Genomic DNA, 12,496 nt, shown 5'->3' with positions numbered 1-12,496 from the left:
TGTGATTATACCAGAAACTGTAGATGCAAATCTTTGAAATTCCGAAAATAACCTGATTTAAATGAGTCGGTTTAGTTTTAGCTTTGCTTTTGTGCTGTGGATAGCTGTTAGGTTGCCGTCAAATATTTTATGTGATAAGTATGCAGATTTAGCAACAAGTTTTTTTAATCTTCCTCACTTTCACGAACAAGGTCAACCCATATTCTATTTCTTAATTTTTTAAGAAATAGAATATGGGTTGCAATTTTTAAAGTTTTAAATTGCAAAAAATGCTACATGAACTTTTCCTTGTTTCGTAAATTAAGTAAAAATTTTTTTACAATCTGCAAATTTTACAGTGGGTTTCTCAATTAGTTTTTTCTGATAATCGCTTAACCATTGATAACCAATGGAGCTTAAACTCATGAGCTTAAACTCATGCCTCTGTCCCTTGTTCACTGAAGATGCCAAAGCATGACTCTACAACAGCATTAAATTTTCGCATTGTGTCAACGTAGCCAAAAACTTGAAATGCAGACTCTCTTTCAGCTAGCTGTTGAAGTAAGTCAATGTTTTTCAGGATTTTTTTGCATTCTGGTTTAGCCAACTGACCACCATGGTATGGCTTAATTTGAATGTGTAGTGCAGAAAGCCACTTGTCAACATTAGTCCAAGAGTCTTTGAGTGACTTAAGCAGATGGTTCACAACTCCTGATAGCAGATGGAGCTCCATTGAAGGGATAAGGTCAATAAGGAGAGAATCATCAGGAAGACTGATAATTAGAGAATGAATAGTGTTGTTAAACCTTTTTGCTTTTTTTCACCCCCAGAGGCAATGAAAGCTTTAAAGTTTTTCTTGACAGAACCAAAGGTTCGACGAGTTCCACAGCTTGCAAGATTCTTTGCATCAATGTCACACCATGTACAATGGTGTGAACTAGCATGTGACTAAATTCCAAAAATAATGTTTGCAAGTTTTATGTCACAAGACAAGAAGAAATTTATTTGGTGCACTTGGACGAGTTCGAAGATTGTTTTCACATTCTCATAAATTTCTGGAAGTTCCTCACAAACAGCAAGTAAAAGCTGCCTTTTGACACTGGAATCTGTTGCAGTTTGATGAGTCAGAAGTCTTCTAGTGACATGTTGTGGGGTTTGTTGCAAATCCATAACACCCAAACTGACTTTGAGAAAACCTCCTCCCCCATCTATACCCACTTTCACAAGGTGGTTTGAGAAATGTTTCTTTTGAGTAAAGTTTTTTCTAGAAGAGACTTTGCACTAATGCAATGTTCAACTGCTTTTGGTTCTGCTGATTTGCTTTCTGATGAAAACAGAACCTCAGTGTGAGTAAATTTAGATGCAAGTTGTCGCCCAAAAGACTGAAAGTTAGTTGCAAAATTTTTTTCTACAATGCGGGTCTGTAACACATTGTTCTAGGTTGAAACCAGTTTCTGCACTCCAGAGTTAGAAAGACCAGTGTTCATTTGTACTTTTGCTAAGTCTTCAGAACCAAGAACTTCTTTTTCTGGAAAGAGGCATTTGGATCGTGATGAACCAGCAAATAAATTACAAAATGTTGTCAAGATTCTCAACTATTATACAAACCAATTATATTTTATATTATAGACATTATTTACCTTGAAGGATTGGAAATGGACTGCCTCCTTGTGCTTGTTTGAGACGAATTGTTTCATGTGGAGTTGCTTCAGATGAAGAAATGACTGACACTGCAACTATTTCAGCAGCAAGTCTGTCATTTGATGTGACTTCAACCAAGTTCTTGTGTAGAGTACTCTTTGTACACACATGAGCAAAACCACAGCCAATGGCTGAAAAGCATTTTGCACATCTTTTCTCTACAGTATTTTGAGCTTTTGTAACCTTGGCTGGTCCTGGGTTGGATGAGTTTTCAAGAAAAGTAGGCTTAGTTTTTCCAGATAGTCTTGCAGTTGAGCAAATCTTGCAACCACAGGTTGAAGTTCTGGTCAGTGTTTTTAGACTGATTGAACTAAAGTTGCGAAGTTCTGACAAAGTGACCTTCTGACATTCATCACATCTTCTAAGTGATGATCTAAATGCCTCACATACACCAAGAGGGACTCTTGGGTCTTGAAAATCAATCTGTTTCTGTAAAATAACCTGTGATCTGTGTTTCATATTGTCAGTCAGTGCTCTAGAAGCCTTTTTGAAACAAAGAAAGCAGATACATTTTCGGTTTCATGGCTTCATGAGTCTTTGCCCTATTTGGCATTTTGTCATGAAAAACTATGTTTTTTGTTTTAAATAAACACAAAACTAAAAAACACAAATGTAAGCAAACATATACATGTCTTTTCCCAGAATTTTACGCGACTTTTAGGTTTGTATTGCGCTACAAAACTCCAAAGGCTTTGTTCGCTTAACTCCAGAAAAAATTTAAAAAGATTTTTCGTTTTTTTTGTTGACAGTGAATTTAATTGCATTGTTTTTTATGTATGTAGAGTTACTTTGACTTATAACAGAAATTTTTTTAATACAACTGATTTTACTTTCTGTTCATTTATAGCATAAACTTTAAATGCAATTTTCTCTATCGGACGCCAAGGAGTGATTTTAAGTTTAATATTTTTTTGATCCTTTAGGTACATACTATCATCCCTCAAGAGGGTTTCTCTGGGTCAGAAGGTTTGGGTGGGAAGCCTTTTTTTGGAACAGTGATTGTGGTTATTGCGGTAAGTTTTTTAACCCAAAGTTTAACAGACACTTTGTGCATACTGATAGTTTTTCAATTCCACTCATTGATAATTTACTGTAAAAAGCTTCTTGAGGTGGTAAGCATGTTTCATTAAATCTATCAAACCTGTCAACGTATTCATTTGGGTAAAGTCATCTTTTCCTTTTTCAGGTATTTCAGTATGCTGAGCTTCTTCCCCTATTCCTAAACAGTCATCTTTATAAGCCTTCAGAAACTTAGCCTGAGAGAAAACGAGAAGGCAGCAGCGGCATAAATATATTGCTTCCTTCCTTTTACTTGTATAGTAAAACAATCCAGCAAAGTTTTTTTATCCATATGTAGTGTAATTTTTCTTGACCATCTTGAATAAGTAAAAGGTCTGTTTTAATTTTATTCTTTTGATTGCCAATATAGAGCGGATAAAGTCTTTTCTCCCAACCGAATACATTACTGATAAAGATGGATTTTGGCACTCATACTTTTTAATATCAGTAGTTTTAAATGGAATTTCGATAACATCAAAGTTTAGTTTTATCACCAAAATATTTCTTGTACTTTATTGTGCAGTTTGCACTAATACCCCTTTGTTTATAATCATTTGGGTATAATGCACTAAGAAAAAGTCTCAAAGTATCGGTTGTATGTATTTTTTACACACCTTTTGGTTTGACGTTTGGTGTTTTAATATAACTTTTTCCTCGGAAAAGATGATTATTTGCTAATCCAATATCTAATGATTTGCAACGGTTAAATTGCCAGCCTGAACTTAAATTTACAAATTTTTCCATTTGTTCAATAATTTTCAATAGAGCCTTTTCGATCATTTGTTTTATATCGTTTTTGTTAAAAATAATTGCAATATCAGATCGAAGGTAAACCGCCTGTTTTTTAACTTAAGTATCTACTCACCATAAATATTTTCAAGACGAAATGTAACTTTTTCAAGTTTATGGTTATGGTTCCACCGCACATAAAAAAATTTATCGCACGCTCGTGGTCTTGAGTGATTTCTTAAACGTGATATAGTCGCGTGATCAAAAATCCCTCTTTTAACACTGCTAAAACTCAGAAATTTTTTTAAATACAAGAAGATGTAGTTCTATTAAACAAAAATTTTTTTTAAGTTATAGATTGCCAAAGAAAAAATTTTTATAAAGATTGTTGATTTAAAATAAGTTTTAAAATTGCCGTCAATGTTATGTAACAGTGTCAAAATGTACTGATATAATGTCAAAGTTGAATAATAAAATGTTAAAATAAGGTGATATAATGTCGAAATGAGGTGGGAAACCCTAGAATGATGTGTTTGAGCATGGAGAATTTCCCTTAACTTATAAACTTACAAGAACAACTGCAACCCGCTAAAAAATGAGGCGTTGATTTGATGTTGATTCAATGTTTCTCGTCAACATTGATTCCATATTGATTTTTTGTTCAAAATGTTAGCCACTTATCAACGTTGATTTGGTGTTTACAAAAAACGTTGATCGAATGTTGCTTTTCAACGTTTAATCAACAATCATTTTTTCCTGGTGATTCAACACTGATTTTTATAATAGCCGACGGTATTTTGATATCGCTTTTTGATGCATATATCAAAAAAATATATATCAACAGTTTACGAAATATATATATATATTTAAACAACTTTAAAATGTATTCTACAAAATAGAGTGCTCAATGTTCTTAAAAGAACTGAGCAATTATAAATTAGTAGAAAATCACTTAAGAAAATTTTTTTTCATTTAACACTGTATTTCATCGATAAAAAGACTCATCAGAAATGCTCTCATCAATAAAAAACTCAGTATTTCTGATGAGTCTTTTTATTTATGAAACACAGTGTTAAATGAAATAAAACTTTGTTAAGTGATTTTCTACTGATTTATAATTTATATATATATATATATATATATATATATATATATATATATATATATATATATATATATATATATATATATATATATATATATATTATATATGTATATATATATAAAATATTTGTACATAAAATTTATACATATTGCTCAAATCTTAATTTGTTTTGTAAAAAACAGGCTGTAAATAAAGGATTTAGCAAAAAAGTTATTGATAGAGCAATTCAAAGCTAACTCAAAAGAATAATGAAAGAAAGTAGGCACTACATTAAGTAAGAAAGTTTTTTTATTGAATTTAACACAAAATTTACATTTTCAAACAATTTATTTAGCGTTTGCAGCATTGTTCATTTTCAAAACTTTTTGATTGAGTCGTGTTCCTGATTGACCTAAAAATTTCGAAATGCCTGAATAACATTCACAAATTCTTGCATCATGATGCTGTCGTGTAATCGCATCTAAATCAAAAATTCAAATCAAATTTGAAAAAAATCAAACTGCAGAAATTATAGCAAATAGTTACATAAATGACTGACTAGGATAAACAAAATATATTTCCTGTGAAATAAAAAATCTAAAAAAATGCATAAAACCATTCTTACCCACTATCCTATGATACAGGGTGTATGTTTTAAAATTTATCTTCAATGAACCACCCAAGACATTAAAACAGGCCCCAGCATCCTTGCTCATCAACAACTTTCCAAAAGCAAAAGCCAATTTATATTACCTCCACAACGACTAAGAGAACTTATCTATTATTAAAAAAATAAAAATTACTTAAGGGTCAGAACACATATTATGTTTATTCTATATGAATGAAATTATATTAATTTCAATACATGGATTTTTAAAATTGACTCTTGAATCACTTTTCTCTTTTATCTATTTTTGCCATCTAACTCAACGCAAATCTTTTTTGAAAATCTTTTTAAAAAAATGTAGTAAAATAAACAATATTATTATTATTTATGTAAAATATTTTGTAAAAAATTAACCATGAAAAAATACCTAAATGGGAAAAATAAATAAAACTTTTATTTAATTTACCCTGGCAAGACAAATGTCTTTCTTTGCTATCCTCTTTATCCAAAACACAATTTTTAGAGCCATTTTCTACCTAGGTATAGATAAATTATACATACAAAAATTAAATAAAATTTTTAAACATTATATAGTGATTTTTATTTAAACTTGTCAACAAACATGTATTTATAAAATATTTGTCAACAAAATTATATTCTATAACATATAGTTCTGATTTCTATAAATTTTTTTACTGCACACGCACACAGATTTTAATTAGAACAAAAGCAACATTAGGACTTTTTTTTACCAATATATTTGAAGACAACATTATTTTCCCTTGAGATAGATTTGTTTCTTTCGAGAAGTCATTGTTATTTTCAGCAACTGAAAAGCTTGCTATTTCACTGTGTAAATGGGGAGTTAATATTGATTTAAAAACATCTATAATTCAGTAAAAAAATAAGCATTTTATTTTAACAAACCATTATTTTACTTTTACAAAAATAGTTAACCTGCTATATTTGGAATCACGTTAGATGTTCTTTAGCTATTTAAACTATCAAAATAGTATCTTCCGTATAGTTCTTCATCACCAATCACAATATCTTAATCACTTTCACAAAATGTCATTGCTGTCTTTCTCCTTTAATATAAACTTTACTTTATAAACAAAAAAAGTGCATGATTTGTGTAATTCTTTATTGCAAAATTTTTTATTTGTTAAAAACTAATTTTAGTAAAATTTACTTTTGCTTTGTCCCTTTTTTCTCTTCGATGTCAGTTTCAATATTTGAAGTATCTGCTGCTTTCTCTAAGTGTGACTGAGCTTCTTCATAAACACAAATCTATGTACATAAATCATTTATCAATATCTAATGAAGATGTAATTGAAATTTTTGCGGCAAAAGCAGGCCCTATGAGAATGGAGTGCAATTGGTGCACCGCATAAAAATTAATGAATTTTAATAAAAAACCCATGAAAATTAATGAATTTTTTAGTTTTTAAAAAACACTAAAAGTTTAAAAAAAAAACTAAAAACATAGTTAAAAAAACTTTTTTTAATCGTTGGAAATCTTCTTTAAACATTCTAAAGACATTCAGAACATATAATTTAAACAAATGCCCGTTGGAATATTGGATTTAAAATAAGTGATATTAAATGAGACTATAGTCATATTGTAAAGCAGGCCTAAAATAAATTTGCACCAGCACATGATTATCCTCTTCAGTGCCCTGGTCAAAACATACAGTTCAATATCTAATTCAATTATTTTACATTTTTTTATAGTAATATGCAAACCTGTAGTGTATAAAATCCTAGCAGGGTATATCTTCCAATCAGAGGTTGATGCCTGCAAGGTTGTGACAGCTTTACGAATCGCAGCGGAACTTTTAAATGGCAGCCAGAAGCATTTCCCATCATTTTTCATCCAACTTTTAGCAATCACTTCCACTTCTTTAATTTTTCCATTTAAAGTTCAACAATGGCAAATGAAATTTCAATATTCTGGTGCAATTTAATTCTAAACAATCTTATATAAGTTACAAAATAAAATTAAAAATACATTAGAGATTAAAAACAATGAACTTTGTAAAACGCTTTTTAGATTTATTAATGTAAAACACCAGTGTAAATATTTTATTATTTCTATAAACATACCAGGTATTTGTTTCACACAAAAAATTTATAAATTAAAATGCATTAAACTCACTTTAAATTTGTTCAATGAACTACATATTTGACAAATTTACAACAAATTTTACAAAATGACACATGCACAGACATTCTTTAAAAATTGATGGTCTGCAAGTATAATCAAAGTTTGTGTTTTTAATTCAAGAAATCAGTGATCATAAGCAATATCACAATGTCTAAGCAAAAAAAGCATAACCACCTTTTTAAACAGGTATCATCAAGCCTTTCTTCAAAAGTTCTTTTTTTTTCGAAAAAATTGTTTTTAGGTTGGCTAATGAATTTACATAACAAACGTCTAAATAAGATGTTTCAAAACAATCAGGAAAAAACTTTCAAACTGAATGAGGATTTAGAGCCTTGCATTTTACAAGATCTACCAAAACCTCTTTTACTAAAATAAACCCTTTGTCTTGAATAAAATAAACTCTGTCTCATAGATTTGATGTGATCTTTTTATTTACCACTTGGGCAGAAATTTCTTTACCATTCCTTTCTCTAAGAAAAATATCCAACTTTTTTCTCTCATCTAATTGATTCACTATTTGGGCAACAGTCTGATGTGATTTTTGCACCATTTTTTTAATTCAACCCAAAAAGTTTTCAAAAGGAAAAGCTGATAGATGATCAAGACTCTCCCCAAAGTTAACACAATCATCAGCTAAATGAATCATGCTATGAACATTGTATGTTACCAAGATCTCCCCATACAAAATTTGTACTTCTCTGACAAACTATATAAGCAGCTGTTTAGCAAATGCCACTAACAATTCATTTTTGGCCATTTTATTAGAAAGCAGTATGTGCATAGCAATTGAAAGAGAAATAAATAAGTCATAGTTTTATTTATTTTTCCTTTTTAAAACAACAGGTCCAGCATAAAGCAGAATAATCGAAACTCTGTTGCTTTCCACTTCTCAAGTTCATTTAAAGAGCGTGGTCTATGTTGAAAATTGGATGGTGTATAACTTCGTAAATTTATGAGTTCATTTGAAATACTGTCTTTAACAGATTGACTTATTCTAATACATCGGGGAACTTTACACCAGTTTATTAGAAGTTTTTTAACTACCCCAAGACATGTAAGGTGCATATAGTCTAATGGGAATTCAGTTACCATTGGGAAATTTAACTGAACAAGTGGAGAAAGACTCTCAAGCTGGTGACCTTCTTTATAAAAATTATTTTTAAAAGCCATGTCAGTACAAAGTAAAGTAGTCGTTTCCAATAATCTTACGCCATGTTTTTGTGTGCCAACTGCCATACATCTTTCACAGCTATGATAGCCACTATGCCCTATAATGCATTTAACAAATGCTCTTGCAGACGCATCACAAACAAAAGCTTTAATAGTCACCAGCAGCTGTTTATACCCATTAGTTTGCAATTTTTTCATTTCAAGAATAAAATCTTCAAAGCACTCATCCAAATTGTTTGGTTTTCCCTGACCATGCCAAATTGCAACAGCATAGGATCCTTTTCTGTTAATTGTAACTAGTATAGGCCAAATGGAAGTCTTTTTACTATTGCACATAGGTGCACCATCAATACTTACAATTAGATCAAGCTTTTCCTTATTTCCAACTGTTGATATGTAATAATCAATTGCACTTTTAACTCCAAGATATATATAATCGCCTCCACCGACATATAAAACATTAACTTTTTGAAGAGATTTTTGTAATGTCTGCCAGCATTTTGGTATAGATGGAGTAAATTTATTTAAGTGAAATAAAAGTGCATTTAAAGCATCATCTTTTATACAGTATTTTAATAACCACTCATATAAAAAATCTTTTGTTGAAGTTAGAGTATCAATACTACTGTATAAACTATTTTTAAATGCAATGTCGTCAACATCACAATAATTAGATTAAACTTTACTTAAACAAAATTTAATTTCTGGCGAAGTGATTGAAAACATCAATATATCACTGTGCACATCTTCAGAAACTTCAAAAATCTTTTGAATGTCTAAATCTAGATGAACGCAATTTCCTCTACCAACAATGTTGCACTCTTCAAGAAGATATTTTATTCTTTTTTCAGTATTTTGTTTTTCTTTCATAAATTCTCTCATATATAGGCTTCTGTCATATTTAGGCATTATTGTCTTTATTTTATTACATCACAAAAGAAAAAAAAAATAAAGGCATTATTATTCTTATACAGAAAAAATCAATTTAAATTGCATTTTGTACTATATGATTTAAGTTTGCAGTCAGAATTTATCAGGCAAATACTTGCAGCCATTAATAATTTGCTATGATAATAGTAATGTTATTATAATAAGCATTAATAAGCCAAATTGCTGCTAAGTTGTGACTTTTTCATGTTAAATTGTTAAAATATTTATATTAAGATGTTCTATTATCCTCAAATAGTTAAAAAACTACCCTAATTTCATTAGGATAATCTTTATTCAAGAACTGAAAAAATAATTACTTAATAAAATATATGTTTTTCAATAAGTTTATACTCATTTTATACCGTATAATACAATTAAAATTTGAACAAACGTTTTATAACCACCAAAAATAACAAAAAAATCCCAGCAGAAAATGCTCAGCAAATTACTGTTAGTAAACGGCTCAATAAATTTGTTTTTTGTCAACAGTAAATCAATGAACGCTCAGTGTTTGTAAATAAACGTTGATTTGCTGTTGATAACATTGCTGTTGCTACAACATCCATTTATGGTTGATCGCCGTTGATCGCTAATATCAACGCAAAATCAACGTTGATCAACATCAAATCAACGCTTCATTTTTTAGAGGGAACATTAGCTCCTTTAATTGACAATATCATAACAAATGATATCTTTAATAAATCTCTTAAAAAAGATATAGCTAAAAGTGTTATCTCTAACAACTTACATACCTTTTTCTTAACTAAAATCAAGGTAAAAATTGAAGTAAAAAGTATCCAAACAGAAAGTTACCGTTTACCGCGCGCATTTTTACCTCAGCGAATTTAAAATCAAAAAATAATAAAAAATACTTTATCCGACTTTATTCTTCTTTACCAATTAAAAAGAACCAAGTAAAAACTTCTGTTAATTTACCTTAAGACACAATCTTTTTCACAACTTTTTATGAAAAAAAAAAAAATTTAAAAACTTTTCCAATTTACTTTAGATGAAGAAGCATAACTCAAAATACACATAGTTAATTCAAAGAGGACTTACTGGTATTTAGAAAACAAAAACGTGAATCTTTTGAAGAAAATCTTTTGAAGCCACAATGTTGATTGATCTTTTAAAAATGCCCTATATATGTTGGAAATTTTGAATATTATGGAAATAAAGGAAATGTTTTATTGTAACTTAAAAGTTGTTTAAGCAACCAAAAACAGTTTATAATAATTAAAATGATCCATCAAATTTCTTAAATATAACCTGTGGATTTCCCCAGGGCTATATAGTTGGACCTCTACTCAAATTTGATGATAGTCATGTTTGCTGATGACACTAACCTATTTTTATTTTTTAGTAGTCTAAAAACATTGTTTCAAAATGTCAATATTGAATTGTTAAAAATTTCTGTGTGATTAAAAATAAGTAAGCTTTCCCTAAATGTTGAAGAAAAAAATTTACAACCATTCAGCTTCTGAAACAAAAAATGCTATCTGGCAATATATCTTTACTTTTTATTGATGAAATTAAATAAAACGAGTAACTAGTACAAAGTTTTTGGGTGCCTATTTAAATGAAAGCCTTAGTTGGAAATACCACATTGAACTCTTGTTCTCATGAAGTTGCTAAAAGTATAGGTATATTATATAAAGCTTGAAGTGCTTTAAATAAACGTTGTCTAATTAAGATAAGTTTCTCATTTATTGATTGTTATTTTATCTACGCAAACATTGTTTGGTATAATGTCAATAAATTTGGAGCATATTGCTTGTCTTATCAATTTTTAAAACAGATTTACTCATGCCAAGCTTCTTTTATTTAAAATGAAAGTTCTTTATATATACCAGCTCTATGTTTTTAATATACTTTGTTTTATGCTCAAATTTAGAACTAACTCCTCCCTAGTTTCTTAGAATTATTTATATACATTAAAAGATAGAAACAAATACAATTTTAAAACTAACTTTAGAAAATGAAGCATTTCATTTCTTTAAGCTTCCCTTTAGAATTAGCTTTCTCTTTAGAGCGTTTTTATTATTCTCTTGAATGTGAGTTACTTATCTTTCAATAATAAGCTTAAAAAAATCCTTTTGTCTCTTGATGATACATTTTAATTTTTTTAAACATTTATTAATTTGCCATACTATTTTATGTAAATTTTATATGTATTGGAATTTTATGAGGTTTTAAACTTACGAGCAGTTGTCTATGACTAAATCTGACCGGTCTTCTGCAAGTCTCTTAGTGCGAATCTCGGAGTTTTTTAAATAACTTGTAGTTCTTTTTTGTATTTTTTCTAACTTTAAGATATTTTAAGATATAATATAAAGACACCATGTTTAGATCGCAAACTCAAGATGTGTTCTTTTAAAAATTGTATATAATAAAATGTAAATGTGCGATTAATTAAAGCGAGCATTTTATTTAATTTACCCACAGATTTATCAATTTGACATATTCGTTTTAAATAAAATTGCATTATTACTTCTAAATCACGTTCTACTTTTGATATATATATATATATATATATATATATATATATATATATATATATATATATATATATATATATATATATATATATATATATATATATATATATATATATATAAGTATATATATATATGTATATATATATAAAATAAAAAAGTGTGTATGTAAATCTCATGCCTGTGTTTGAATTTTCAAAAATGAATTATACTTGCATGAGCTCAATTATTCTTAAGATAAACTAGGGAGTAATTGACCATGTGCCATTAGTTAACCAATTAGTAGGAAAATTATTAAAATAAGTCCTACTTTGATAGAATGATTTTAAAAACAGGGGAAACTACATTCTTGCCAAGGATCTTACTTCTGCTACAGTATGGGGTTCACAGTGGCTGGTGAACTTTAATTCAGATAAAACTTTTTCAGCCAATCGTTACCGCAATAATTTAGATCTTTCTATATTTATGAACGGTAATAAACTCAATGAGTCATCTACCCTTCATCTTTTAGGATTAACTTATTCTTACGATCTTTCTTGGAAACCGTATATCAAATCCATTGCAAAATTAGCATC

The 12,496-nt window shown here is 29.0% G+C and overlaps 1 protein-coding gene across 1 annotated transcript; it reads right to left on the bottom strand.

The window, feature by feature from the left end:
- Positions 1 to 4,843: 4,843 nt before the first annotated feature.
- LOC136089306 (uncharacterized) lies at positions 4,844 to 9,166 on the bottom strand. Its single transcript, XM_065815251.1, has 6 exons — positions 6,906 to 9,166; positions 6,352 to 6,449; positions 5,912 to 6,247; positions 5,418 to 5,695; positions 5,178 to 5,330; positions 4,844 to 5,033 (listed from the first exon to the last, which is right to left on the bottom strand). Exon 1 carries the CDS (start codon positions 8,830 to 8,832, stop codon positions 8,158 to 8,160), a length of 675 nt encoding a protein of 224 aa, XP_065671323.1. The 5' UTR covers positions 8,833 to 9,166; the 3' UTR covers positions 4,844 to 5,033; positions 5,178 to 5,330; positions 5,418 to 5,695; positions 5,912 to 6,247; positions 6,352 to 6,449; positions 6,906 to 8,157.
- Between the last annotated feature and the right edge of the window lie 3,330 nt (positions 9,167 to 12,496).

This window comes from Hydra vulgaris, chromosome 13 (assembly GCF_038396675.1).
Source record: "Hydra vulgaris chromosome 13, alternate assembly HydraT2T_AEP".
Lineage (NCBI taxonomy): Eukaryota > Metazoa > Cnidaria > Hydrozoa > Anthoathecata > Hydridae > Hydra > Hydra vulgaris.
Note: the sequence above shows the minus strand (reverse complement) of the source record. Positions and strands in the feature narration are given on the sequence as shown.

Bases quoted from the DNA above. Each gene is read 5' to 3' on its own strand.
- LOC136089306 (XM_065815251.1), bottom strand. From the start codon at position 8,832: ATGTGCAATAGTAAAAAGACTTCCATTTGGCCTATACTAGTTACAATT.